This window comes from Penicillium pulvis, assembly GCF_028828015.1.
Source record: "Penicillium pulvis strain IBT 33274 chromosome Unknown contig_7_segment1_segment0, whole genome shotgun sequence".
NCBI lineage: Eukaryota > Fungi > Ascomycota > Eurotiomycetes > Eurotiales > Aspergillaceae > Penicillium > Penicillium pulvis.
In genome coordinates this window covers 273,752-300,411 of record NW_026643079.1, presented here as the reverse complement: position 1 = coordinate 300,411, position 26,660 = coordinate 273,752, and the positions used below count along the sequence as shown (strand labels likewise).

General features: G+C 47.8%; 10 protein-coding genes across 10 annotated transcripts; 7 read left to right on the top strand and 3 right to left on the bottom strand.

Moving 5' to 3' along the window:
- Positions 1-182: 182 nt before the first annotated feature.
- On the top strand, positions 183-2,001 carry N7503_008046 (CocE/NonD family hydrolase; the record flags this gene model as incomplete). The annotated part of the gene is made up of 2 exons (XM_057067593.1): positions 183-1,867; positions 1,920-2,001. 2 exons carry the CDS (start codon positions 183-185, stop codon positions 1,999-2,001), a joined length of 1,767 nt encoding a protein of 588 aa, XP_056918448.1.
- Positions 2,002-2,105: 104 nt separating this feature from the next.
- On the bottom strand, positions 2,106-3,097 carry N7503_008045 (alternative oxidase; the record flags this gene model as incomplete). Its single annotated transcript, XM_057067592.1, has 3 exons — positions 2,106-2,574; positions 2,630-2,914; positions 2,961-3,097. The coding sequence occupies 3 exons, from the start codon at positions 3,095-3,097 to the stop codon at positions 2,106-2,108; spliced, it is 891 nt and encodes a 296-aa protein (XP_056918447.1).
- Positions 3,098-4,434: 1,337 nt separating this feature from the next.
- N7503_008044 (MCT family MFS transporter) lies at positions 4,435-5,799 on the top strand (the record flags this gene model as incomplete). The annotated part of the gene is made up of 2 exons (XM_057067591.1): positions 4,435-5,321; positions 5,373-5,799. The coding sequence occupies 2 exons, from the start codon at positions 4,435-4,437 to the stop codon at positions 5,797-5,799; spliced, it is 1,314 nt and encodes a 437-aa protein (XP_056918446.1).
- Positions 5,800-6,797: 998 nt separating this feature from the next.
- N7503_008043 (fungal specific transcription factor domain-containing protein) lies at positions 6,798-8,710 on the top strand (the record flags this gene model as incomplete). The annotated part of the gene is made up of 4 exons (XM_057067590.1): positions 6,798-7,110; positions 7,179-7,467; positions 7,523-8,105; positions 8,210-8,710. 4 exons carry the CDS (start codon positions 6,798-6,800, stop codon positions 8,708-8,710), a joined length of 1,686 nt encoding a protein of 561 aa, XP_056918445.1.
- Positions 8,711-9,573: 863 nt separating this feature from the next.
- N7503_008042 (aldo/keto reductase) lies at positions 9,574-10,684 on the top strand (the record flags this gene model as incomplete). Its single annotated transcript, XM_057067589.1, has 2 exons — positions 9,574-10,173; positions 10,223-10,684. 2 exons carry the CDS (start codon positions 9,574-9,576, stop codon positions 10,682-10,684), a joined length of 1,062 nt encoding a protein of 353 aa, XP_056918444.1.
- A 705-nt stretch (positions 10,685-11,389) lies between these two features.
- Positions 11,390-12,642, top strand: N7503_008041 (zinc-dependent alcohol dehydrogenase family protein; the record flags this gene model as incomplete). The annotated part of the gene is made up of 5 exons (XM_057067588.1): positions 11,390-11,429; positions 11,477-11,547; positions 11,592-11,660; positions 11,710-12,466; positions 12,521-12,642. The coding sequence occupies 5 exons, from the start codon at positions 11,390-11,392 to the stop codon at positions 12,640-12,642; spliced, it is 1,059 nt and encodes a 352-aa protein (XP_056918443.1).
- A 434-nt stretch (positions 12,643-13,076) lies between these two features.
- On the bottom strand, positions 13,077-14,847 carry N7503_008040 (MDR family MFS transporter; the record flags this gene model as incomplete). The annotated part of the gene is made up of 4 exons (XM_057067587.1): positions 13,077-13,715; positions 13,761-14,190; positions 14,242-14,621; positions 14,674-14,847. The coding sequence occupies 4 exons, from the start codon at positions 14,845-14,847 to the stop codon at positions 13,077-13,079; spliced, it is 1,623 nt and encodes a 540-aa protein (XP_056918442.1).
- A 1,002-nt stretch (positions 14,848-15,849) lies between these two features.
- On the bottom strand, positions 15,850-16,635 carry N7503_008039 (zinc finger protein-domain-containing protein; the record flags this gene model as incomplete). The annotated part of the gene is made up of 1 exon (XM_057067586.1): positions 15,850-16,635. The coding sequence occupies one exon, from the start codon at positions 16,633-16,635 to the stop codon at positions 15,850-15,852; it is 786 nt and encodes a 261-aa protein (XP_056918441.1).
- A 2,312-nt stretch (positions 16,636-18,947) lies between these two features.
- Positions 18,948-20,530, top strand: N7503_008038 (carboxylesterase/lipase family protein; the record flags this gene model as incomplete). Its single annotated transcript, XM_057067585.1, has 2 exons — positions 18,948-19,140; positions 19,161-20,530. 2 exons carry the CDS (start codon positions 18,948-18,950, stop codon positions 20,528-20,530), a joined length of 1,563 nt encoding a protein of 520 aa, XP_056918440.1.
- A 4,369-nt stretch (positions 20,531-24,899) lies between these two features.
- Positions 24,900-26,606, top strand: N7503_008037 (uncharacterized protein; the record flags this gene model as incomplete). The annotated part of the gene is made up of 2 exons (XM_057067584.1): positions 24,900-26,251; positions 26,303-26,606. 2 exons carry the CDS (start codon positions 24,900-24,902, stop codon positions 26,604-26,606), a joined length of 1,656 nt encoding a protein of 551 aa, XP_056918439.1.
- Between the last annotated feature and the right edge of the window lie 54 nt (positions 26,607-26,660).

The window sequence follows — 26,660 nt, the reverse complement described above, 5'->3', positions numbered from 1 at the left end:
CCGCATCTATACATGGCCCCCTCGGTTGACGACATGGATGCTCGGACTCCGCGTTTCGGGACGTTCTCGGCTCCACATACAACGCTGCGGAGCACGCTCAACCTTCCGAGTGGGGGAGAATGTATATGAAATACAAACTCCAAATTATTTTCTTCAAATCATTCGTTCACAGATCTCTCAAAATGCCTAACGAGATCAAAGACATCACGACCCGCGACGAGGTCTCCTTCCCTTACATTTTTGAGCAAAATGTCTCCATCAACCTCAAAGATGAATCAGGTATCGTCCGCGCAAACGTCTACCGACCCAAGTCCTCTTCCAAGGTTCCCGTGATTGTCACCTACGGCCCATACGGAAAAGATATTCCCTACAAGGATTTTCACGCACAGAGCTTCAGCGAGGTGAACCCCGAACAAAAGTCCGAGCACTCGTCCTGGGAAACTCCCGACCCAAATTACTGGACTAGCCAAGGCTATGCCGTTGTGCGCGCAGATGAGCGCGGTACGGGCCAGTCTGTTGGTAAGCTCGATACCATGTCTCGGGGAACGAGCGAGGCATTCTTCGATGTGGTTGAGTGGGCTGCTGAGCAGGAGTGGTCCAATGGCAAGGTTGGCTTACTGGGTATTTCCTACTACGCTGGTAGCCAATGGCGTGTTGCGGCACGTCAACCCAAGGGTCTGGCCTGTATCATTCCCTGGGAGGGCATGTCTGACTACTACCGGGATCGATGCCGTCACGGTGGAATCCTGTCAAGCAAGTTCATTAAGTTCTGGTGGGATCGCCAGGTCGTGAGCAACCAGTACGGTCTTGGTGGTCGTGCCGCCAGGAACTGGGGTCCCGATACCATTGAGGGAGATTTGAGCGAGGAGGAACTTATTCAGAACCGACAGGATCAAAACGTCGACAACGTGTCTAATAAATATCGCGATGATCTTTACTATGCTTCCAAGGAGTATAGTATGTCGGATATCCAGGTCCCGCTGCTGTCAGTCGCGAACTGGGGTGGTATCTTGCTTCATCTGCGTGGAAACGTCGAGGGATACACACAGGCTGGGTCGGAGCTCAAGTACCTCCGCTTCGTCACTGGTCGTCACGATTTACCCTTCTACTACAGCGAAGAGGTCGAGCTCCAGCGCAGTTTCCTTGACGCCTTCCTCAAGGGTGAGGACCGTGTCGGTTGGTCAACTGGCAAGGCACCCAAGGTTGACATCGTGCTTCGTAAGGGCGACGTCGGTTTCAACAACGCCGAAGCCGAGAAACAATACACCCGTCGCACGGAGCACGAGTGGCCGATTGCCCGCACTCAGTACACAAAATACTACCTCACTTCTAAGCAAGAGCTTCTCACACACGCTCCCGTTGAGCGCCCAGTCAAGGTCTCCTACGAGGCCCTTGGCACGCTGGATACTCCCCAGCTCATCCAATTCACTACACCTGCCTTTGAGAAGGAGACCGAGATCACGGGGCACATTGTCGCACACTTGAATGTCTCAATGAGCGCGAACCCTGGTGCACCTACTCCCCAGGACCTCGACCTCTTCATCACATTGCGTCATATCTCTGCTGCTGGAAACGAAGTCTTCTACACCGGCACAGCGGGTGATCCCGTTCCTCTGTGCAAGGGTTGGCTGCGTGTGAGCATGCGACAAGTTAACAAGGAGCATGTCCGGAATCGGCCTTACCTTCCTCACCGTGACTACTATTCCACTGACTTCCGTCCTGTCATCCCTGGTGAAGTTTACCCTGTTGATGTGGAGGTTTGGCCTACCAATGTCGTTGTTGAGAAGGGTGGAAAGATTGTATTGGAGATTTCCAGTGGTGATACTCAGGGTTCTGGCATGTTCCAACATAACTCACCTATTGACCGGTAAGCTTGCCCATTCTCTGTGCTACTCATGAATTGTGCTAATGACTTTTAGATCTGTGGAACGCTTCCAAGGTCAAAATCACATCCACTTCGGACTGGGTGAGAACTACGTTACTCTGCCGATTATTCCTTGATTATCCTAGCCCCATGCTAGCTCCAAATACTATAAAGTAGATATCAATGAAATTCATTTGTACTTATTAGCATTTGATATAGTCTTGTAACCAATGGCAAATTATCATGGCTCAGCCTTCACCTCACCTCCTCTAAGCTGCTCAACCCTAACAGAGAATGGATTTATATCAAAATTCTGATCCAAATTTCCAAGGGTATGATTGACCTCACAATGCTTCGCCTCATCGGCCCTCACATAAAGCAATAAAGACCTCATACACCGCCGATCAACAGGCATCTCCCAATACCTCACGGCCATATCCGGTGCGCGGAGCGATTCCCACCGTGGAAGTCGTCCGGTATCGAGATCACGAATCGCCTTGCTGTAGGTAATAACAGCTTCTTCCTCTAGATACCCCACACAGCGATGACAGATCTGTGGGGAGATAAGATACGCGACTGAGAAGCCGGTGAAGAAAACGCATTGGGCGCCTAGGACCATGGAACGCATTAGGGGAGTTGGTCGGGCTAGTTGGAGGAATGTGAGGAGGTGCATTCGTTCGTTGTAGGCTTCCTCGAGGAGGGTTTCGATCCTTATAAACATAGTTAGTATTATGACTTCTTTGACACAATTTAGGGCATTTTTACCATCCGTTGTCTCTGCGCATTTGCCTCAGGCTTTTTAGATGACGGAGCATTCCGGCCACCATACCTGGCACACCCGCGACACTTTCTAGGAATATAAATCTCCGGAGCCATTTTTCTTCCGTCATACTGTCCTTGGATATAGCTGTCGATCCTGAGGATTGATATCCGGTTGCCAAGTCCATGCCCCAGCGTAGTAAACGGACTTTTTGGAGAGCTACTCGGTCTTGCCAGGTGTCTGGCTTACGGTGGGTGGGTTCGATGGCGGTGATTTGCTCCTCCGTGTAGCTGCTTCTGTCAGATGATATGAGTGGATAGAACGGGCTGGACATACGTGGGGTGTTTCCATGATGACTTCTGTGGTATCTGGGATGTTGTGTGGTGCCTTGTGTGAGGTATCGAGGCTGGGCGGTAGATAGCTCTGGAAATCGGGATTCGCAGATTACTGCGAGTCAAGGGAAAAGTGGCCATTGTTTCTCTGTTTTGAATGAAACTGAAGCTGTTCAAATGAGTGATATGATAGAGAAGTACGAACGAGACAGGAACATACTTTCACTTTATACTATATGAATGCTCGTTCCTACAATGTAGAATGTAGAATATCATGCATTGTTTTGTTGGGGATGGGGTGTACTCCTATGTACGGCGCAGTCTATACGATTTGTTGATTTGTTTCCTAAACAACCCGAACGAACTCTATGTAAATAGCCTTCTGACTCACTTTGAGTTTAATGTGTCGGGAATTAGGGGCCAACATTGACGTTCACCAGGCTGTTTCAGCCTACGGAATGATGGATAGGTATCAATTGTCGAGAGGGTTATTGAGAAAATCTGCTTAAGAAGCATGGAGAGGTCATCCTGATGGAACGACTCACTTTCATAGCACTGGAGATTGTGTCTCCACTCTTTTCAGCAAAGTGGAGTTCGTATCGGTATCCCGAAAGGTCCGCTGTGTTGTACCCAAGAGGCTTGTTATTCGGACATAGCAAAATTCTAGTTGGACATAACACCTTCTATATCGGGAAAATGTGGTATTTATATTATAGACTAGTATTTCCGCAGTCACATGACTTATTTCCACATACGTAATAACTAAATAGTATCAAATACTTTTAATTAGCTAAGTTTGCTGAATACAACCTGTAGTTGCATTTTCAATTAAAGGGCTCAACATGAGAACCAAAATTGTACCCTGTGCGCGTGTGTGTTTGCACATGTGTAAATTCTTTATTTTGATGACACTCTACTCAGGTGACTGTGAAAATACTTGATTGAAATACAAATACCATCTTTTCCCAATATGGAAAGTGTTATGTCCACCTAGAAAATTGTTATGTCCGAATAACATTACTCGTACCCAAAGCCCCGACTTCCCACACTAGACAATAACAAATCCCTCGGTATTTTAAAGGTATTTCTTCAATATTTTTCGAATTCTAAATAGTCAATTTCCTGCTGAAGATCGATTCTCTGAGATATGTACCGCATGTCGCATCGATGCTTCATTCACCAATCAGCGCCGAGCGGACTTTTCTAACCCAGGAGTACGAAGCGAAAGTCCGCAGCTGCATATTTGCTGTGCACGCTATACTCAACACTCGGCCTTCGCTCTGATAAGTCACCGAGCTGGGCATGTCCTCAGGAAGCCCATAAAAACCTTCATGGCTGTTATCCGCACAATGCCATCTCTCGCAAATACAATTATTCCCCTTCTGCATCATCCCAATTGATTACGCCCGGACTTTTGTCCTTCTCTTTTTCCAATTCCTTGCGAAGCTTCCATCGGCCCTCAAAACATCCAACTTGCAATGCCTTCACATCCACCAGTTTTAACTAGTGAATCGACTCTCGCCGCAGCTCGCCCGGAGCAAGACATCCAAAACTATGACGACAAGGCAAATTTACAACATCTAGCTGGTAAACCCGTCGATCGGGGCCGCGATGCTTGGATTGTCACCTTTGGCACTTGGTGGGCTCTCTTCATTGCCTTTGGCTGGACCAATTCCCTCGGCGTGCTTCAGAACTACTACGAAAAAGAACTGCTGAGGGACTATTCAACTTCCACAGTTGCTTGGATCGCATCCACTCAGATTTTCATGATGTATGGTGGAGGGATAGTCTTCGGCAACATGTTCGACTCCTATGGGCCTCGATGGCTGATTTATATCGGTGGTTTTGCCCACGTCTTCGGCTTGATGATGGTCTCTATTTCCAAGAATTACTATCAAATATTCCTATCACAGGCCATTTGCAGTGGTCTCGGCGCCAGCGCAATCTACTATGCTTGCATCGGTTCGCTGGCTAGCTGGTTCCAGGCGAAGCGCGCCACTGCCTTTGGTCTCGCTGCCTCCGGTGGCTCTGTCGGTGGTGTCATTTTCCCCGTTATGGTTGACCGTCTCATTGATCAGGCAGGCTTTGGTTGGACTATGCGCGCGGTTGGTTTCATCGTTCTTGGGGGTCTTGTCATAGTCATCTTCACTGTGAAGTCGCGACTGACGCACACCCCTAAGCCGGTTCGCGTTCGACACTATATTAAACCGTTCACTGAGCTTCAATTCCTAATGCTGGTTATTTCGCTGTCACTTTTCTCGTTCGGGCTATTCCTGCCGTTCAATTTCATCACTGCTCAGGCGCAGACCCTTGGCATGTCCTCTACTATGGCAAACTATCTTGTGGCAATTATCAACGCAACCAGGTAAGATGTTTGTCAAATCCCAACTTCCGAGACAAATGCTAATGAACTTAGTGTTCTTGGCCGTATCGTTCCCGGTATGGTCGCTGACCGAGTGGGACGCTTCAATGTCATGTCCGTAGCAACACTGGTTTCAGGTATCCTCACCTTCGCACTGTGGCTACCAGGTCGCAGTAATGTAGCGGTCATTCTCTATGCCGTGTTTTTCGGTTTCTTTTCCGGTGCATATGTCTCCCTGACACCTGCTCTCGTTGCCCAATTATCTCCTATCCAGGAGATTGGCATTCGCACTGGGGCCCTTTACTTCTTTGTCTCGATCGCCGTGCTCACTGGTAGCCCAATTGCCGGCGCACTCGTTTCAGTTGATCAAGGTCGTTATGATTATCTGGAGATTTTTGCTGGGGCAACCATGTGTGCGGGTGCTGTTTTGCTAATATTGACTCGTGTCGTGAAAGCAGGATTTAAGTGGGAAGTTTTGTAGGATACATACGTTTTGGTTGTTGTTCTATTGAGATAAACTACATTTTGAACACTTAGGATTTCTGGGTCAGAGATATATGAGTTAGAGGGAACAAAAAAATCAAGACGATCTTTTTAAGGAACTACACTTCTCGGGTTATCATACATTGACTTCTTTGCTCATGAAATAAAGAAACCAGAAAAAAAAACAGAAACGGAAGAGAAGTTTTTCCACGGCATTCATTAGACTTCAATCATAGCCCAGTACATCAATCGACCAATTTCCAGAATTTGAACACATTGGACTCTGGAAATCTCAGAACAGAAAGCCATCGTAATGACAAGCACAGCAGTGAGTAGTGAATGCTTCGAGGTTAAGGTCCGCTCAGATCGGGTGCCATTATACTGAATAAAGAAGCAGTTTCTCCAACGGAATCAAGAGTTCCAAACATGCACTCTTCCTGGAGTGATTGACGACTACGGTGATTGGTTTATTAGTACAATAAATAACTGATGAAGATCTCTAGGCTTCTGCATTGCAGTCTAGAATTAAGCTAGTCTTAGTCAGCAGACTCGCGGGTGTTTTGTCGAGGTTGAACTAGTTTTAACTTCTAATCACTTTTAACATTTAGCCCCTAATTATGAATCTCTCCACTCTGTCATGTGAGCGCTGTCGAAATCATAAGGTAAAGCCACTTCTTTGCTCACTAGCTACACAACTGACCTACTCAGCGCAAATGCTCCCGCGAACTGCCAATATGTGGCCGATGCCGCTGCTTAGGCGTTGCGTGCTCATATCCACAGCGAAAGAAAAGGGAGCGAAAAAAACATGGAGCCCCTGAGATCGCTTCTCTGGGAGAGTATTATAGCACTCCAACTATTAACACGTGCCAAATCACAGCCGTCACAGACCGATCAAGCCTCCTTGCATTACTCTCGCCGGACACTCAATTAGCCTCACAAACAACAGGGCTCGCTCTACTTGACGTCTACTTTTCTGGCTTTATTCCATCTAGTATCATGTCCCAGCAGGAGCGCACCAGGCGGCTCTATTTGCAAGGTCAATTATGTAATGGTGCTCTTCATGCCATGTTCGCATTGGCATCTTTGTTCTTGGGTCACGCACAGACGCCCAGTAAATGGCGTCAACTCGATGGCATTTCCGATATTGCTCCAAATGCTCGTTTTCATGGCCAGGACTGGGCTAATAACGCCAGCCATGTCGTATCCCTCCAATTGCATGCTCCGTCCCTTGACACTGTTCGATCTCTCTCCAATCTTACCACATATTGGTTCGGCGTTGGGCAATGGGAAAAGTCCCAGGCGAATGCGAGTACGTGCATCTTAATCAAGAGACTGCTTCTATTCAAGTCTTGGAACATATCGCTGAATATAATATAGATATGGTGATCCAAGCCACACGAGATCTACAATTGCAAAATTTACAATTACCGAAAGCTCAATCTCGTGGTTTGCGATGGAGCTGCTTCTGGGCTGACATGATGTGCCGATGTTTTGTGCTTGATGATAGCTTTGCAAGCTCTAGTCAGAATATCGATATTTCTGATATTACACACACCTCCGATAGCTTAGAGCCTATCGGTGATGAAACCACGGACCACACGTCCGTCTCATTAGAAACCCACCCAACTGCAGGGCAAGAAGCACTGCTGAAAACCTTGGGTCTCTGGTATGTTGATTTGCAGCGCAATCATATGACAGAGAACCATAACTAACTCTGCTAGGCGTGAGGCTCGATGGTTCATTCGCAATCTTAGGTTCATCCATAATTTTGCACCGGAAGCAGATCCAGCGGCATGGTGGGCTGCTCTCTTTGCGCTGGATAGCAAAGTCACATCTTGCTACTCATTATTTCCCAGCGCACTTCGGGACTTTAATAGAGGCCGCCCTCATGATTCGGCTGAGGCCCCAGAATTGCTGCTATCGCTCCATGCAGTCTATCATCAGTGCCGGGCTCTGCCTCATCTTGCCATGTTTATGTTTTTACGACAAACTGCCTCGGCCTCCCCTGAATATGTCCACCTTTGCGCTCGGATTACAGTGTGCCACCTGAATCTATTTGCAGACGTTGCAACTAGTTTCATGTCTTTCGCCTCATCAAGCGCTTCTTCCAGTCCACCTTTTATTGCATATTGTGCCTTTTTGACAGCATCCATCCATTTGGCCGCCTTGTGCCTCTTCAAGGACTCCACACAAATCCTTCCTAAAGATAGCAAATTTATGCTCGACTTGTTGAGGAAACGGGCTTTGTCCAGCCTGCTTTTGCTCCAGCGCCTGCAATCTTACTGGTCTTCTTGCAGGCAATTGGTAAGTGGATGTTCCTTTTCCGATCTTCTGCATGATATAACAAGTTGTATCTTTTACAAAAGCCTTTGCAAGGGAGGGAATTGCTCACTGTATTATGCATACAGCTCAATCGTCTCAGTCAGTTATGCTTCTCTGTAGGAATATCAACCGACGAGGTCGAATCACATGGCTGCGTCTTGCGAGAAGGATCCAACTTCTCCACGTCTACCACAGCGAATGACAGCACTGGAATTACTCCACGAGCACCAGGACATGAGGATCTCGAACTAGTCATGACTCGCCACCTCGCGAACATTCTAAAGACGGTCAATATCAGCCACCCGTTCTACTTCTCTTTCCAGGACCAGCAATCCTCACATCTTACCGCATGGGATTCTTCAAGTCATGATGACTCCTTTAGTTTCTCGCATCAGCCCTACGAAGCCGAAGCCGAGCAGGAAAATTTAGCGTTACTTGACACTCCAGCACCCCTCCAACCGGTTTTCCCGGCTTCCAAATCTCGGCCTCGCCATAAACCAAGGACTTGGATCCCAGCCCGTCCAGTTACGCGCGATTCTATGATGGCAGAGGACTCAATGTCTTTCCTTAGAATGATGGATATATAAAAGAGTTCCCTTATGAGTTATGAATACCCCAATTATCTCCCCCCATACAAGTAATACCCAGTGTGCAGGCATATTGGAACGCCTGCAAATGATATATTATTAGGCACCAACCGATGGTCAGGCTTCTATGATAGCTTACGCTAAAAATCACGCCGCTATAGTGAGAGGGTTTTTTAGGAGGCAGGGGAAGGTGGTCCAATGGATGAGATGACCCTTGAACGGCAGATTTCACTCCTGCCACTTCCTCTCCCCCACCACGAACTAAGCTTTCAGTAGCTAGATGCCGGAATCTGAATTCCATGTTTGTCAACACGTGAACTGCTGGTTACAAATTAGAGGAGAAAGGAAAGAAGGAAGCGCAAGCTAGTATAAGGAAGAATAAACGTACAGATCAATATACTAGCATTGGTGGTTTGGAGAGATGAAGGGAAAACAGGAGAAAGAAGCGCTGGTCTATTCACACGACTGGTGGTCACTCGGTCTCCAGGCTTTGACAATCCCTTTCTTGTTTTGATGAGCAGTAACGGCCAAAATTCTATGGCATTGGGCAGAGAGAGGAGGGTCATACAGAGGCTGTTGAAAATGCGGGGTATCGTGGCGCCCTCGACTCGCGGGCTCTGCCCCGACACGGCACCTCTCCACTGTCCCCGCTTCCATCCCCGCATTTCCAGCAGATACATGATTGAAATGTCGGCATGATGCCGTGATTCGAGAATTAAAATATATACACAGTCTAAGTCTCTTCGTTATATCGGGAAAATATCTTAACATAATCGTTGGAAGGTTGAGAGCTGGTGATACGTGCATACCCACTATCCTCAGCATCGGGGCCACCGGCTAATGGTCTGAATCTGAGCTTTACGATGGCCTCTTTTGCATTGATTCGCAGCTCGGTGCTCAATAAGCCTTTCACTCCATTCCGACAGTCAATCTCTCGCGCGATCGCCACCCGGGCAACCTCATACACACTAAACACGGGACACAAGATTCCCGCACTCGGAATTGGCACATTCGGAGACGCAGAATCTCAGGAAGCCATCGTCACCCAAGCATTAAAAAAGGGCATAAGATTCATTGATACTGCCCGTGTATACGATGTCGAAGTTCAAGTAGGCAAAGGCATGAAATGCAGCGGTGTTCCGCGTGAAGACGTGTACCTCGCCACTAAGCTCTGGTGCTCGGACTACCACCCCGAGGATGTGGAGCGTGCCTTGGATGACTCGCTCCGTGACCTGGATACTCCATATGTTGATTTGCTTCTTATGCATTATCCGTGTACCTTCAAGCGTGGATCTGATCGGTTCCCTCGCGACGACGGTGGAAGGATGATCGAAGGGGAGACCAGCTATTTGGATACCTGGAGAGCGATGGAGAAGTTGACTCGGTCGGGCAAGGTGAAGTCTATTGGAGTCTCCAATTTCAGCAAAGGAGAAATCGAGACATTGATCAAAGATTCGTCAACTGTGTGTTCCTCTGGTCCCTGAAGTAAGCTCATGTGCTGACATTGGTTAGATCCCAGCCGTTCATCAGATGGAAGTTCACCCGTATCTCCAACAAAAAGGATTCAACAATTGGCTCCAGGATAAGGGAATCCACGTCGTTCAATTCAGTCCTCTAGGCAACATGAACGATTTCTACCGGAAAACTGGCTGGAGCAAAGAGGTTTCGCACATGATGCGCGTGATTGACCAGCCAATTTTGAAGGAAATCGCAGAGAAACACAATAAAAGCCCGGTTCAGGTCGTTCTTGCGTGGGGCATCAATAGTGGGAGAAGTGTCATTCCGAAGAGTGTGATTGATTGGCAGGTCGACGAAAACATTGCTGCCGATTTTGAATTAGAAGAGGAGGACATGTTTAGGATTGCGACTTTGGATGCGAGAGCGCGGTTCAATGATCCTAGTCTGGATTATGAGTGGAGGCTTTATTCAGACTTGGAGGGGATTGACGGGACCGTTAGAGGGAAGACTCATTAGGGTTTTTATGGAGTGATAAGTTCGGTTTTCAATTAATGCTGCTATAAAATAAACTGCTATAGGTCTGGCTCGTCTGGGTAATCTGTAGCATCTTGGAAAATGATTGTAAGATCCCTGCCTGATTCAGAAGATGCATTTCTCGTTTATTGCTGAATCTTCGGCCGTGCTGGCCTAGGACCCAAGAGCACGATGAACAATGAAAAGGTCGAAGCATCCAATTGATTCTATGGGATTCGAGGCACCGATCGCTTTGGCGCAGCATCCCCTGCATGTGAAGGCACAGATTCATGGCAACTGAGTTGGTGCGCCTCTTCTTTCTACGAAGAAAAGTCCTGTCCGGAACTTCTCCCGGCCTATAATCAGTAATCAAGAATCTTTAGTTTCTCTAAGTTCAGTAAATCTTCGAGCTGGAATGTGGGGCTTCTGGCACCGTGTCGTGGTCAAACCAAATGTAGAAGGCTCTGTGGCGGTCGCTTTTTTGTCTGATTTGCACTTCAAAGTGCATTTCGATGATGCGTGACAGGTTTTTCTTATTCATCCCGGGGTGCTTTCCTAGGCACTCGTCTCGTGGGGCTGTTGAATCACTTCACAATGGTCATGTGAAGCTTCGCATATATTTCCGTGATGCTGCTGTTCACAAGTCATACATATTGATTTCAATGCAGACCAAGCTGTGCAGTCATCAAAAGCCTCGTTCAGAGCAAAATGAACTCATTCGAGCTTCCTCGCTTCATGAGGGCACTAGGTAAGACTGTGTTTACTGCCTTCATGAACACCATGATAACCGTTCAGAATATTCCAAGGCACAAAAATTCAGCATTGTCAAAAAGACTCTGCCACAGATACGAGACCATGATATTCTGGTATGCCTCCCTTCAGTTTGAGTAACAAATCTAACAATTTGAAGATCAAAGTCAAGGCATGTGGAGTATGTGGCACCGACCTCCATATCCACGACGGTGAATTCGGAGCTCAAGTACGCCGAATCGAAGCCCATGAATTTATATGATTTCTCACAAAGCCAGTTCCCTCTTGTCCCCGGTCACGAAACAGTAGGCATAGTGGCAGCATTTGGCAACAAAGTTCATGGTTTCAAAGTAGGAGATCGCGTCGTAGCCGACAACTCTGAATTATGCGGTACATGCCACTACTGCCGTGTCGGCAACGGCAAAGAACTTTTTTGCGAGAATTTTGTCGCACATGGAGTGATGGTTGATGGGGGTTTCGCCGAATACGCTGTTTATCCCGGGCATCGCGTATTCAAATTCAACAATTTGTCGGACGCCAATGCAACGCTGATCGAGCCCGCTGCCTGTGCTGCCCATGGTATCGATAGTATCGCTCCGCATATGAACTCCCGTGTTCTTCTTTTCGGTGCCGGCCCGACAGGATTGATGCTAGCGCAGCTTCTCCGCCAGAATGGTGCAAATCATCTTGTTATCGCTGCGCCTGGCGGGTTGAAAATGGAGCTTGCGAAGTCGCTGAATGCTGCTGATGAGTATGTGGAACTTCCTCGTGGGGACGCTGCGAATGCGACGTTGGAAAAGCAGGAGGCCGAGAGTCCGTACGGATATGACATTGTTGTCGAAGCGACGGGGAGTGCTAGGATCCTGGAGAACGCGATTAGATTCGTGACGAAAGGCGGAAAGTTGGTGGTGTACGGCGTGTACAACGACGATGCCCATATTTCTCTGTCGCCAAACAAAATATTTAAAGAAGAAATCAAGGTGATTGGATCATTTTCGCAGATCTATAAATTCCCCGCCGCGATTGATTATCTAGGTAAGCATTCAACTGGTGGGAAAATAGTGGATTATTATGCTGATAAAGATTCAGATGGGAAGAAGATCAACGTTCATGGAATCGTCAACAAGACCTACAGATTGGAGGAATGGGAAGACTGTCTGCAGGCATTGAGAAACAAATCAGTGATCAAAGCTGCAATTGTATTCGATTGATAAAGAGATGATGTGTATGCAACAGTGCTCATTACTGGGCCATCATTAGCGGTTGATACTATTATTTTCGTATGAGACGCGAGAGAAGATCAGAATGACATTTTAATCTACCGTTCTACTTCCCCCTTGTTTTATTTACAACAATATCTCTTCTGGAGCTCACTTCTTACGCGGGGGTTGTTCAATGGTCAACGCACCGATTGCGGCTTTGTTAATGCATGAGACAAAGGGAGATCCTTTGGAGATCAATAACATAGATTACACGATGACTAAATGAGCTTATATTTATACATGACCAAAAGCTTGGTGGTAGAAATAATTCGATGATTCTCGAAATTTAGAATTCATTTGTATTTCATTCATAGGCTGCCAAAAAGTATGTGCGATATAATGCCACAGTAAAATTTGAACGCTGAAAATGCCACCCGTGATAATCATGCATACTTCTGAGGTCTTTTCATAGACTTCCACTGAACAAGTGCAGCTCCAATAAAGGAAAGGGCAGCAGCAGCAACAGAAACATAAAATGTCTGTGTAACTGCAATATTATAAGCGTATAACACAGATGAAAGAGCCTGCTTAGGAACCCTGTGCGAAAGATGGGCTGCTCCAGCTTCGATGATAGCCCCTGGACTAATCGTTGGAGCGTACTTGGTGATGCTGGCCACTAGTCGATTCTGAAACACAGTCTGTGCAATAGAAATAAACAACGCGCCGCTTAAACTTTGAGCAAATGTAATTATCGCAATCCCAATCGGTATATCTTCCAATGGTAGAACGGTCTGCAGGCAATTGATGCATTGTTGGAACCCGACCCCTGCGCCGATACCTATTATAATTTGGTAGCCGATCCACATCCCATTTCCTGTGTGAACTTGGAATGTTGTACAAAGGCCTGAACCAATCGTGAGGAGGGCGCTGCCAAGAAACATGAGAGGCGTGTAGTACCCAACCAAATTTACCAAGAGCCCCCCAAGTGCGGAGGAGATGATCATTGAGACAACCATAGGCAAGTTATTGATTCCAGACTGCGATGCTGAGACCTGTTCAATAGCCTGGAACCAGATAGGGAGCTGTGTTGTGTGAGCTATGATCTTCGAGGAGGTGGTTCAACTTACATAGTATCCGAACACAAAGAAAGAGCCCCCGAGAAACGTTGCATGTATGACAGCGCCAAGAATATTGCGATTCATGAGTAGGCGAGGAGGAACGGTGGCTTCTTCTTGTTTCCAGTGCTGAACATAGCACCAGGCTAAGGAAAACAATGAAAATAAGACGAACAGTACAATGATGCGCACATTTGACCATTCATATTTCGTGCCACCCCACTGTAGGGCCAAAAGGATCGATATAATAGCGGGGATGAAGAGCAGGATGCCGAGTGGATCCATCCGTTTAACCTTGTTCATCCGTCCTGATTCGATCGTTTTCCTCGGTTTCACATCCTTGAAGAATATAGCAATAAAGATACCCGTAATTGCGCCAAGGGGAAGATTAATATAGAAACACCATCGCCAACTCAAATGGTCCGTCAATAGTCCCCCCAGTCTGCAGAAAGAGGTTAGTGGTTGTAAATTCCCTGGAAAGGGTCATTCCTACAGTGGCCCAGTGACAGTCGCAATTCCACTCGTACTCCCAATGATCCCAAAATAAAGAGCACGTCGATGGAGGGGTACACTATTGGCGAGCACTAACAGCGCACCAGGTGATAATCCTCCCGACCCAATCCCTGCAATCGCCCTTCCGAGTATCAGACCCTTCGATGTTGGCGTAGCTGCACATGCCAACGACCCGATCTCAAAAAGACCGAGGGCGATCATGTACGTCCATTTCGTAGAATAGTAGGTGTATATCTTGCCGAAGGGGAGGGTGACCGCGCAAGATGTCAGAAGGTACGCGCTTGCGTACCAGGACAAGTCTTCCAAAGAGTTGAATTGTTCGGTGATCTTCGGTACAGCTGTGGCGAGGATTGTATTGTCCTGGATGGATTAGATGAGAATATTAAAACTTCCAAGGTAAAGATGGACTCACCAGTGCGATGCAGAATGACTGAAAACAAAGGCCTATGAGTACGGGAAGGAATTTGATCGTGGATGGGTACTCGATTCTCTCATCATCACTTATATCGCTGCTGCCCGACTCTTTCAAAGGGATATCGTCTCGACAGTCGTCATTGTGACAATCTCGCACTGAGCCGTTTGCCATTAAACACGTAAATCCACAGCCAAATCAAGACTGTGAAAATATGGTCAAATTGTTTGGGACATTCGGGTCATAGGTGGAGGGTAGGTAGAAGGTCAAGAGATTAAACATGACCTGAGCTGAGCTAAATTTCATAGAACTGCTACCTTAAGCTTGATTGTAACTCACATTCAAGCAAGGGGCACAGGAGCTCTCCAGTCACGGAAGCTCGGCTTTATCAAACATTCCATTGAATCAGGTATGCGCTAGCTCCGTCACGACGCGAAATACACAGCCAAGCAAAGCGTGCTCTCCCATCCCGTGATTACCTGGTATCTCCTGGCTTGCACAAAAGTCCCGATTCTAGAATCGATTCGTGGGTCAGATCTACTTTGAGTCCATCTCGCGGGTTCCCACCCGGTATGTTTTGGGGGTTGGGGACGCCACGTACCTGCATTCCTGAGATGAACTACCGAGCAGGATTCATGCACTATTACTAACTCTAATTTGTTCCGCGGCGAATTATCAATGCAATTGTCATGTGAGTTTATTGCATCATTGGGATAGGGATACCATGAGGGTGGGAGTAAGTTCGACCTAAATTATGCCGACTAAGTGACGATAGTACTTACCCCTTGGGAAGTGATCGACCCAAAGTTAGCTTCCAGTGTGCAAACAATATTAGCTGATGAAGCTTGAATTCCCTGCGTCTGCTTTATCGTAGGATCTTACAATATTTCATCCTTCACGTCTTAGTAGTTGCTAATTTGTTGGTTGTAAACGAAATTGACAAAAGCCGAACCAATCTTGATTAAATATGCCCTGTTGGGGCGTCGCCTATGTTGCACTATATTTAACCTCTTCAATCAGCAGATTGTACCACTGCATTGGCAAAAAAATAAAGGCCAAGAGGTAAGAATAATTGCAATAAGAGAGCTAGCTGCAAGTTCTATAAAGAGCTTTCATGTTGAGAACTCACGAATAACACCAAAAAGACAAAGCTAAGACATAGGTTCATATTAACGATCACTGCTTCCATTCGCGATAGCCATGCCCAAGGCCGTACTCAAGACTCCTCCTCTCTCTGTGAACACAGCCATCGATGAACTTCTGAGGCAGACTAGCTAGTCGTGGAACCTTCCCCTGGATAACCTGGTCCGCCCTTTGTACATATGCTGTACTAAATATTTCCCACAGTTCTCTATCCAAGCAATCCTCCAACAGCGGAAGAGGATAGTATGGGTCATTCTCGAAGAAAGACATAACAAGGTGAGAGATGAGTGTGTCAGGATTTTTCAAAGCGACTGATTCATCCCAGATATTGCAAAGATTGAAATCAAGAATCCAAAGACGTGTCGTACGTGGCTCAAAGTCAAATGGCATGAGAGACTCGATATCTGTTTGTGGTGGCATTGCGGCTAATTGCGCCAACGTTAGTTTACGCGTAAGACAAAGATCACCCGTATATTCCATAGATTCTTCACTTCCTAGAACGAACTCAATGTCGTATCCATCAACATGGGCGGACCAATGGACCACTGCTAGAGCTTCACCTATATCGAAAGCTAGATTTTTGACAGGAAGCCCAAGTTCAATCATTTGGTCGAGATGAAGATTAAAGTTTCGGAGGGTGAAATTGGCCGATGACGCAGTTGTGGTACGGCGCCGACCTAGGTAGACACGAGCCAGACAGTCTCGATTTGTAGGATGCGCAGCAACCCACTTGCGAGATTTATTAAGGCAATATTTCTTGATCAGAATATCTCGCGCAATTTTTGGCAAAGGGAGGATGCGCTGGGTAATCAGAGTCATAGATGGTATTGAGATGGATTCTCGTCTAAAAGGCAAAAGATGTCCATTCTCTTTCCACCATTTCTTATTACCCTTTGCGACATAAGAGAAAACTCGTGGAACTCGGCATTCGATCGGCTTGTCTGTGATTTTTTGTTGCTCAAAAGCTTGCCGCACAATGAAATGCGCCTTGAAGTCGGCCCAGAGCCTATCTTCATATGAAGGTTCGCAACTTTGAGAACAAAGCCTCGGCCAGGTCTCTCAAATACGATGCCACGCTGACCAAAACCGATGGCACGGTATTCAACCTGCTCCTGGTCTAGAAATCTGGAGCAGTAGGTTATCCAGTCCATGTCAGCATGAAGAGAAGAGCTTAGGGACAAAGGCAAGTCCTTTTTAGGGGACTGCTTGGAACTGGATAGATGCTCCATCATAAGAGAAGAGAGATAAAGGGGATTTCGCTTGAGAAGGTTAAGGAAGGGAGGGATGGTAGAGAATATTAGACGGGAAGTGAGGTTTCGTTTGAGAGATCAGACCAGATGTCATATTTGGCTGCGGCGCGCTATGGGTTCCAAGGTTTGAAATCGCTAAATACCGTATCAATGGTACGGAGGTACATTGTTGCAGTGACTTGGACTGAATACCCATACGCCTACTGACATTACTTAGGTGCCTGATTATATTGCTGTACCTAATGTGAAGGTGATTGAGGAATGATGCGGTGATACTGAGCCAGAATAAGATTTTGGCGTGAATGGTCGAAACACAAGGAAAGTTATAGTTAGGCAGCATTTCTTAAGGATCTAGCCCATAGGGCCGAAGCCTAGTCCCATGGGAATCCCACGGGAAATGCAACCCGAAGGTCTGACCAAACCAATTTCAGTATACTATAGACACCTATGTTAACAGCCACGATAGTTTAAAGTGGCCAAATTCGGATCTCAAGGGGAACATACAACAACTGCTTGTACAGCATTGTGTTCATGGCGGAGAAATTATATTTAGACATTAGTGCAAGCACGGCTTTGAGAGTGTCTGATCAAATGGCGCGTATGAATGTGTCGAGGCGAGGATATCACTACCGCCTAGCGGACCGCTTTGCCAAAGTTTAGCCCTCTTTGAATTGATGGGTGTATACCATTTTTTCTCCTGTTGGCGACAAGGTAGGCATCTGCTGTTAGCACTAGGATTTGATGTGGCATGGACTCATGTAGCTTTGGCCTGTACCGCCCTTTTTCGTAAGACATCTGGTACGCAAAGTCGCCTTATTCTGCCCTTGTGGATTTTTGCGGTTGGTTCAAGTATTGTAGAGATCTCTATTTCGCGTCAAACATCGAGGTGACAAGGCGTTGATGGAATTGATGACATAAGCGAAGATTTTGATCATAAGAGTAACTTATCTCAATTTCTGCTTTTAATAGACCATCATGAACTGCATGAATCTAGCCTCCCTACTTCCTTTTCCACAGTACTACCCGTTGGACAGAAAGCTAGCCAGGTTCGACTGGAACCTGACCTGATTTTGCGTCTTCACGGTCCGGTACCTCAAAACATCGGTCTGAAACGCGCTAGATCGCATCGCGTTTGACTGTACCAACATAACATCACCATCAGGAATCTAGAATGCAACCAACCTTATCATGCGTAAAATCTCTTCCGGTCGGACATTTGGCAAGTCGGACATTTGGCAATTTGGGCATATCCTGTCTGTTGGCATCTGCCACGTGTTGACTCGGCCATCGTGGCTTCGAATCAGCAAGGGACGTTGAATGCATTCTCACTGAAACGGAGTTAGAGCCTGATACGACGGGCGCTGCACTGGACTGATGCAAGGCCAGATCGGTGTACGAACATAGAGCTCCATAATACAAGGATGACGCGGTGGATCCACTTAAATTGTAGCATCACGACAATCATTTACCCTAAATTGGCATCGCTGCCGAATTATCTTAACTCCGAGCGACGCTAAACTGGGAAAACATCCAACTCGGAGGTCCCGGATACGCGAAGATACGGAGCCTCGGGAATTCCTTGTCTCAAAGTAGTTATCGTCCCTGTTAGGTCTTGGGTTCGTTGTTTCGTACATGTGACGCAGGGGCCTCTGCTCTGAAGAATGCTTAATTAAACTAACTGCTTAGTCAAAGGGCGATAAGTAACTTAGGATCTTTGAGAGGGACGCGTTGACACGCACTATAATTTATAGTGAGTCGGATGTTACTCAGGATCCGTTGCCGATCTTCGGGATGTGAGTCTATTTAAGAACCCTTGTCGATCTCTCTCAATGCATTTGCAACAATCCTTTCGCTCTTCAATTGCACGGTCATTCGTTCATCATGCGTAGCCACGCTCTCCCTATTGCCCTGGGCCTGGCACCCGTCGCTTCTGCCGCTCTCTATGACACCGTCATCGATACCAAGTATGGCCCTGTGAAAGGTTACCCTGCCTTCAACAGCACCAACACTGGCAACATGACGAACTGGAAGGACATCACCGTCTGGAAGGGCATCCCCTTTGCAGCCACTACTGGTGGGGATAACCGCTGGAAGGCCCCCAGCCTGCAAGCGCCTGGACCGATACTTTGGATGCCCGAACCTGGGGCCCTGTCTGCCCTTCTGCTACCACTGGCAACAACGACTACACCATCAACGAAGACTGCCTGAACCTCAACATTTGGTCTCCTGCTCAGAAGACTGATGCTAAGCTTCCTGTGGTCATGTGGAGTTACCCGGCTGAGTCAACTGCTGCCGACGCTCTCTTTGATGGCGGTGGTATGGCGGATAAGGGCATCGTCTTCGTCAACTACAACTACCGTACCGGTCCCTTCGGATGGCTCGCTCACTCTGAGCTCTCTGAGGAGTTTGAGAAGGTTACTGGATCCAATAGTTCTGGTAACTGGGGTATGCTCGATCAGATTGCCGCTCTGAAGTGGATCCATGCCAACATTGCCGACTTTGGTGGTGATCCCGACCACATCACTGTGCAGGGTCAGTCTGCTGGATCAGCTGCTACTCAGCACATCTTGTACAGTGAGCTTACTAAGGACCTGATTGTCGGAGCTATCATTGAGAGTGGTGTCCGTGACCCTCACGACCCTCTTTGCACTAGCCTTGCGGAGGCCTATACCACTCTGGATGACGCTCTGGAGGATGGTGACACTTATCTCTCGAACCTGGGTGTCTCCAGCATTGCGGCGGCTCGTAACCTGACTATGGAGGAGCTGATCAACGGTGCCACTGGCACTACCCGTGAAGATACTATTATGTTCGAGGCTGTTCTCGACTACTACGCTATGCCTGACACCTATCTCAACATTTTGAAGAAGGGACTGGCCCACGATGTCCCTGTGATCACCGGAAACAACAAGGACGAGAACGGTGCCACTTATGGACTTCAGCTCACTCTCGAGGAGTACCTCGAAGACGTCAACGAGACTTACAGCGGTGTCTGGATCGACCGTTTCCTCGAGCTCTACCCTGCCAACAGCTCCACCGCCGCCGGTGCTTATAACTCCATGTTCACCGATCGATCAAAGGTTGGAACTTGGTTCTGGACCCAGCTCTGGTACGAGGCCAAGAGCTCCAAAGTCTGGAACTACTTCTGGGATCACGCTCCTCCTGGCCAGACCTCCGGTGCTTACCACGAATCTGAGATCAACTATGTCCTGAACAACCTCTATGCCACTGACCTGCCTTGGACTGCTGAGGATTACGAGATTGCCAAGAAGATGAACGATTACTGGGCCAACTTCATCAAGACTGGTAACCCCAACGGCGAGGATACCACCGTGGCCTGGCCTGCTGTTAGCTCCAAGAAGCTTGTTCAGCATGTTGGTGATGGATGGGGCCAGATTCCTATTGCCTGGAGCAAGAAGGTTACCCTCTTCAAGGAGTGGTTCGCAACTTTGGTTGCTTACTAGACGATGCCGTATCCTGGTATCACATCAAGGTGTGGTTTGAAGTTCCAGTTGCTTGCTGGACGGCGCTGTATATTATCGTCACATATGCCCCCAGGCGCCTTGAATCCTGTCGCTATGAAGTAGATAGTACATAATTAGTGGATTATAAACTGTTTGAGTAGAGATCCAAGTTTCAGTAACAGTGCGAACACATCCTGAGGTACATGGCTTCCTTTGTTAACAATTTCTTTTGTATTTCTAAGATCAGTCACTTCTGTCCAATATTATACATATCGCTCTGAGGCCCCGGTAACTAGTCCCAGACCTGACCAGTAATTTACCCGCTTAGTATACCTACTAAGTGTCCTTACAATACCAAGTAGATGCAAAAAGACCAAAAAAATTGACCGACGCAGGGGTCGAACCTGCAATCTCTTGATTCGTAGTCAAGCGCCTTGCCATTGGGCCAGCCGGCCTTGTATGAGTGGAGACTGGACCTGTGGATATATATTCTAGGCTCAAAGCGAGCTCGGGTTCCGTGTTCGGGTCCGCAATTTGTGGAGACTGCTACCAGGATCGCCAAGCCATATCTCTTGCAGGGCATCAAGGTTCTCAAAGGTAGATAATTCTCCGCCGGAATTCCGGAATGGAAGTCAATACCTCGGCATCGATAGTCTTATGTATGGACCTTTTGTTTTATTTTTTGTGTTATCTGGGCTATACCCATACTGGCGATCTCGTGCACCGTCAGAAGCTTTAAAATATATAGCAGGGCAACAGACGAAAAAAAAAAAAAAAGAGAAAGGTCTTGTAACATCAAAAACTCTTGAACTCTTTTAAAAAGGGTTAAAACCTTAATTCGAATCAAAGGGCTATTAAGTCCAACAGCCCTAGAGAAATTCTACCTCAAACTTCTAATCTTCTGGGTTGATTCTTCGTCCCCTTACGGGATAGTTGCCGACATTGGACGCCCAACAGGGATATGGTCGCGTGAACGCCACGTTGGCCTCCCTTTCGCCCGGTCAAACCCAGTTGAAAAGCCACGCTCGATTTTTTCCAAGCTTGGAATGTATGGCTTATTCAAAGGGACCTTAAATAGTCTATTTTTCAAGATTGACAATTCCGGAGTTGACCCACCGTCGATTTTCTCAGAGATATTTCCCCCCGTGTTCTTCTTCTATGGGACAGATGTAAAGCTATTAGCAACCCAGCTCAGTCAGAGCGAATATACCGGGTTGGAAGCTCAGGGATAGTGGCGGAGCTAAGGCTTTTGTCGCTGAGTGTCATGCTTTTGATGAGGATAGCTGATGGTGGATCTATCCTCATCGCGGTTGTGCTAGCTTTCCTGGACCTGAGCCCGAAAATCCGTTGCCGCAATGGAATAAAGATATCGTTGTTGAGTGGGCTGAGCTGGCACATGTCACCCGCTTGCAGGTTATAGTATTTGCCGTAGTGTGTCGTGCCGGACGCCGTCGGCCCGACGGGCGCCAGTGTTGATGCGCCTTATACCGCCGTCTGTGTGTCGGTGGCCTGCCATATTCATATCATTGCAAGATCCACCGGGAACTCTCACACATATCGTCATCGACCAATAGATTGGTGTAGTCGGAGTTGATGCCCGGGCTCCAGTATACGAATTGGTACCGGGAGTTCATAGCTGCCTGCGATGCTGACGCAAGGATCACAAATGACCACTGTAGTATATGTGGTGCGCGTCTCTGGTAGGCGGAGAATCTGCCCACCTCGATAACGACACAGTTTGGCAGGATCTGTTTTATGGGGTTAAGGGTCTCAGTGGCGCCAGTGTTGCTATGGGCGATTTTCTAGCAATTGTAGCCAGACACTACTTAGCATTCTCAGACAGGCAGGATGCAGTGTATGACGAGTTGACGTAGCCCGGTAGAGATACCAGTGATGCAGCGGTCGGTCGCAGGTTAGTTGGGTATGAGATTAGCACCCCTAGGATTAGGTCTTCCCCACGTAATCTAGATCCGAAGCAAATATTCCCTCGCTCAAAATCGCTTTCATGGCGTATTGTATGCAGGATCGAGGTGATAGCCCTTAAAGTAAGCACTGGCAAGAGATATGATTGAAGAACCAATCTCCCAGATCCGCCAATTCTGGTGTTCGAAAATGTCATATTGCCCTCTTTTGATTGCGTTTGAGACCGCAGCTGACAGCTAGGATAGGTTTAGCCTAACAAAGAATGAAACTAAAATTTACCAATCAATAGGCATGGGACCAAGACTCAGCGTTGAGGTGCATATCTACTCAATGTAGCACTTTAGGACAAAGCTGAGTTCAAGCTCGCTGTAAGAGAAGTCCAGCCGAAACTTCCATACGGTGGAGAGCAGGGCAAATCGTGCATATTACATGCGACTTTAACTTCCAAGGTTCCAGAAACTACGGTGAGCGATGCCCTAAGCTGTGGAACCACCCAGGTAAACGCCTTGCATAAGAAACCTTATGTGGTTGGTTCGATGGTTCCTCCAGGCACCGGGTTGACTGGATCACCACTTACATTTCCATATATAGGCCACAAAACCTCCACTTGATCACTTGGTGGACATGCGCCCCGTCGATCAGGCGTTCGGAGCCGCATTCTCGGAGGCTGGAATTAACAGCCAAGCGCATATGAGAGGACAGATGCAAGAACTGCCGGGCAAAGCTCCACAGTGCAGGGATCAAACTTCGCCTTCGAGAAAACTTTGGAAAAACGCGTAGGCTAATATGTGGCTCTGAAACGGGGTATATTATCGATCGGCAATGCGAGTATAATGTACTGTACAGTGTATATTGACTTTCCAGAGTGTCCCACTCGAATCTATGAAGCGTAAGATGGTCGCGATTAGTAACTCTCGTCTCTCCATATAACCATGTCATATGCACTCCGTACATATTCGCGATATTGTTCCCCGCAAACGCCAAACCCCGAGACAGCGATAAGCACAGACAAAAGCGCCCGGACCCGATTCTCTGATCCGCGCGCCATCAACACTCGAAAACTCAGAATCCCGCAAATGATCTCAGTGGCGGCGGGAAGAGCCCCGTGGCGCGAGGCATATATCAATATGGCCTAAAGATGGGGCATGGACCGTGTATACTCAACAGTGTGTGAGACGGGAGCGAGCCCATCAGATCAGGCCATGTGAAACGAGGCCCGGAACTGCCTATTTAGGCAAGTTGAGCGACTATCCCCCAGGATTCGGATGTCACCGTGGGGAATGACGTTGCACTTTGCGGCTTTTTGTTTGTGGGGGTGCTATGCCTGTTTAGGGGCTACGAGCCTACGACTACACGGGAGACTGCACAGTCACATTGATTCTGACAAATCTCAGTCGAATCTCAGACCGCGTAGTCAATAGCGATTTGAAATACACGAAATTGCAATTGCATGCCAGACCATAGCAAATCCCGACTTTTCTTAAACAAGATTTCCCAGGATTGATTAGGTTAGCGAAGGTTTACCAAGCCCCCCGAATCAGTGGCTTGACCCATCTAGGCGCCAAGCCAAGTCGCGATTTATCCCGTTCCGATATGAACACCAATTCCTTGTATGACCGGGTTATCTACATCACTTATGGATGTTTTGCATACGCCATGCCGCTACCGCTCTTCCTAGCGACACGGGTCGCCTAACTCCTTGTATTCTTTCCATTTTAGCAACGAAGTCAACACGGATTTTCTCATTGTTTTATTTCCTTTCTTCCTCTTTGTTTGATTTCTTTCATTATCACGGCTTGCCTAAACTGAACTTCAGCGCGTGCCCCACAACTCTCCGCAGAGACAGGGTAATTCCCCAGACCCAGTTTATTTCCCACCTGGACAAAGGAACAAGCGGCTCCACTCCACCAAACTGAAATCTGACAGGCCGAGAGCCGATCGGCGGGCTGAACAACCTGGGGGGTTTTAGTGCGAGCTTGCTAACCCAACCTGGTGAACCCGGACGCCGATATTCCCCGGATTACTGGATTCTGATTGGATCTACGGGCTCGCGTGGCCCGATCCCGTCTAAGAGATTACTCGGGGGCCGTTTACCCCCAGTGCCTTTTGCGCCCTGATGACCCTCGGGTCCAACCATGGCGCGGTCTGGGGACGGTGGAGCCTGTACCATTGGCTCCGACTACTACAGGTTTCTCTGTGTACTGAGGGGAACTCACGGTCCCCCATTGGCATGGCTTTTTAAATTCGGCCAGATCCCCGGACATGTTGATCGTTTTTTTTTTGATCTTTCTCCAGCTTGTCTTTAGATACACTTCTCGGAGGCCTTGTTTTAATCCTCCCTTGGCATCTTTCTAGACATCTTTCCCCCCGACTGGGTCGGTTGTGTATAACTTGGGAGCTCTACAGGCCTATACTATTGATTGGATTGAATCCACATACCGACACCATGCAGACAAAGCGCTTCTTGGGCCTCAATGGCACCAAGCTTCAGATCGCCATCGGTCTGTTGGCAGGCATGGACTTTTTGCTATTCGGTTACGATCAAGGTGTGACTGGTGGTCTTTTGACGCTCCAATCTTTCATCAAATATTTCCCCTCTATCGACACGACTGGAGTTAGCGCAACTAGTTCAGCTTCCACCCGTCAGGGTATCACTGTCGCCGCCTACAATCTCGGATGTTTTGCTGGATCAATCCCGACCATCTGGGTCGGTAACATGCTCGGTCGTCGCAAGGCCATTTTCCTCGGTTCCTTCATCATGGTCATTGGTGCCATTCTGCAATGTACTTCCTACGAGCTCGCACAGCTGATCGTCGGTCGTCTGGTCACTGGTTTCGGAAACGGTATCAACACATCTACCGTGCCCACCTGGCAATCCGAGTGCTGCAAGCCGCATCGCCGTGGCCAGATGGTCATGATCGAGGGTGCAATGATTACCTGCGGTATCACAATTAGTTACTGGGTCGACTTCGGTCTTATGTTCACTGATCCTAGCGAGGTAGCTTGGCGATTCCCTTTGGCATTCCAGATCTTCTTTGCAGCAATTATTCTGGTCTTTGTCATGTTTCTGCCCGAGTCCCCTCGCTGGCTCATTTTGAAGGGTCGGGAGGATGAGGCACGTGAGGTTTTGGCTTGTTTGATGGGTGACGAAACCGATGAGGTTTTTCTCGATACCGAGTTCACAGCGATCAAGGCCACCGTCCTCGAAATGGCCAAGGGTTCGTTCCGCGATATGTTCTCTATGGGTCCGGATCGTCATTTCCATCGTACAATGCTCGCCTATGTCAACCAAATGTTCCAGCAAATCTCGGGTATCAACCTGATCACCTACTACATCCCGACCATTTTGGAAGAACAAATCGGCCTGACTGGCACTATTTCCCGTCTTATTGCAGCCTGCAACGGTACCGAGTACTTCGCCGCATCTTGGGTAGCAGTATTCACTATCGAGAAATTCGGTCGTCGTACCCTGATGATCTTCGGCGCTGTGGGCATGTCTCTCTCTATGGCCGTCCTAGCTATTGCTGAAGCCATTGCCGTGGAAAGCACCGGTCAAAGAAAAACCTCCGCCAGTATCGCCCAAGTCGTCTTCCTCTTTGTTTTCAACACCTTCTTTGCCATTGGCTGGCTTGGTATGACGTGGCTATACCCGGCTGAAATTGTGCCATTGAAGATTCGTGCGCCCGCCAATGCCTTGTCTACTTCCTCGAACTGGATCTGGAACTTCATGGTCGTCATGATTACGCCCGTTGCATTCGCCAATATTGGATACAAGACCTACGTTATCTTCGCTGTCATGTAAGTTTATTTCCTTCTCTCGATGTGAAGATCCAATACTAACCTTAGTAGCAACGCATTCATCGTTCCCGTGGTCTACTTCTGGTTCCCAGAGACAACCAACCGCTCTCTTGAAGAAATGGACTTCCTGTTCCGCAAGTCAAACAACATGTTCGATATCGTCTCCCTCGCACGCAATGAGCCGCATATGTATGGACCGAACGGTGAACTACTCCGCACTCTCGAAGACGTCGAAGATGAGGCTGTTCGCCGTGCTAGCGTGTTGAGTAACCCGGCTAAGACTGCCGAGCGTAGCCATCACGAGCACATGACCGAGATCAAGGATAGTGATGGAGGTAGCAGTGAGGGGAGATAGAGTGGTCTGTCCGCTTAATTATATACCCGTGCTCTTTTTGTCGTGTAGCTTCAA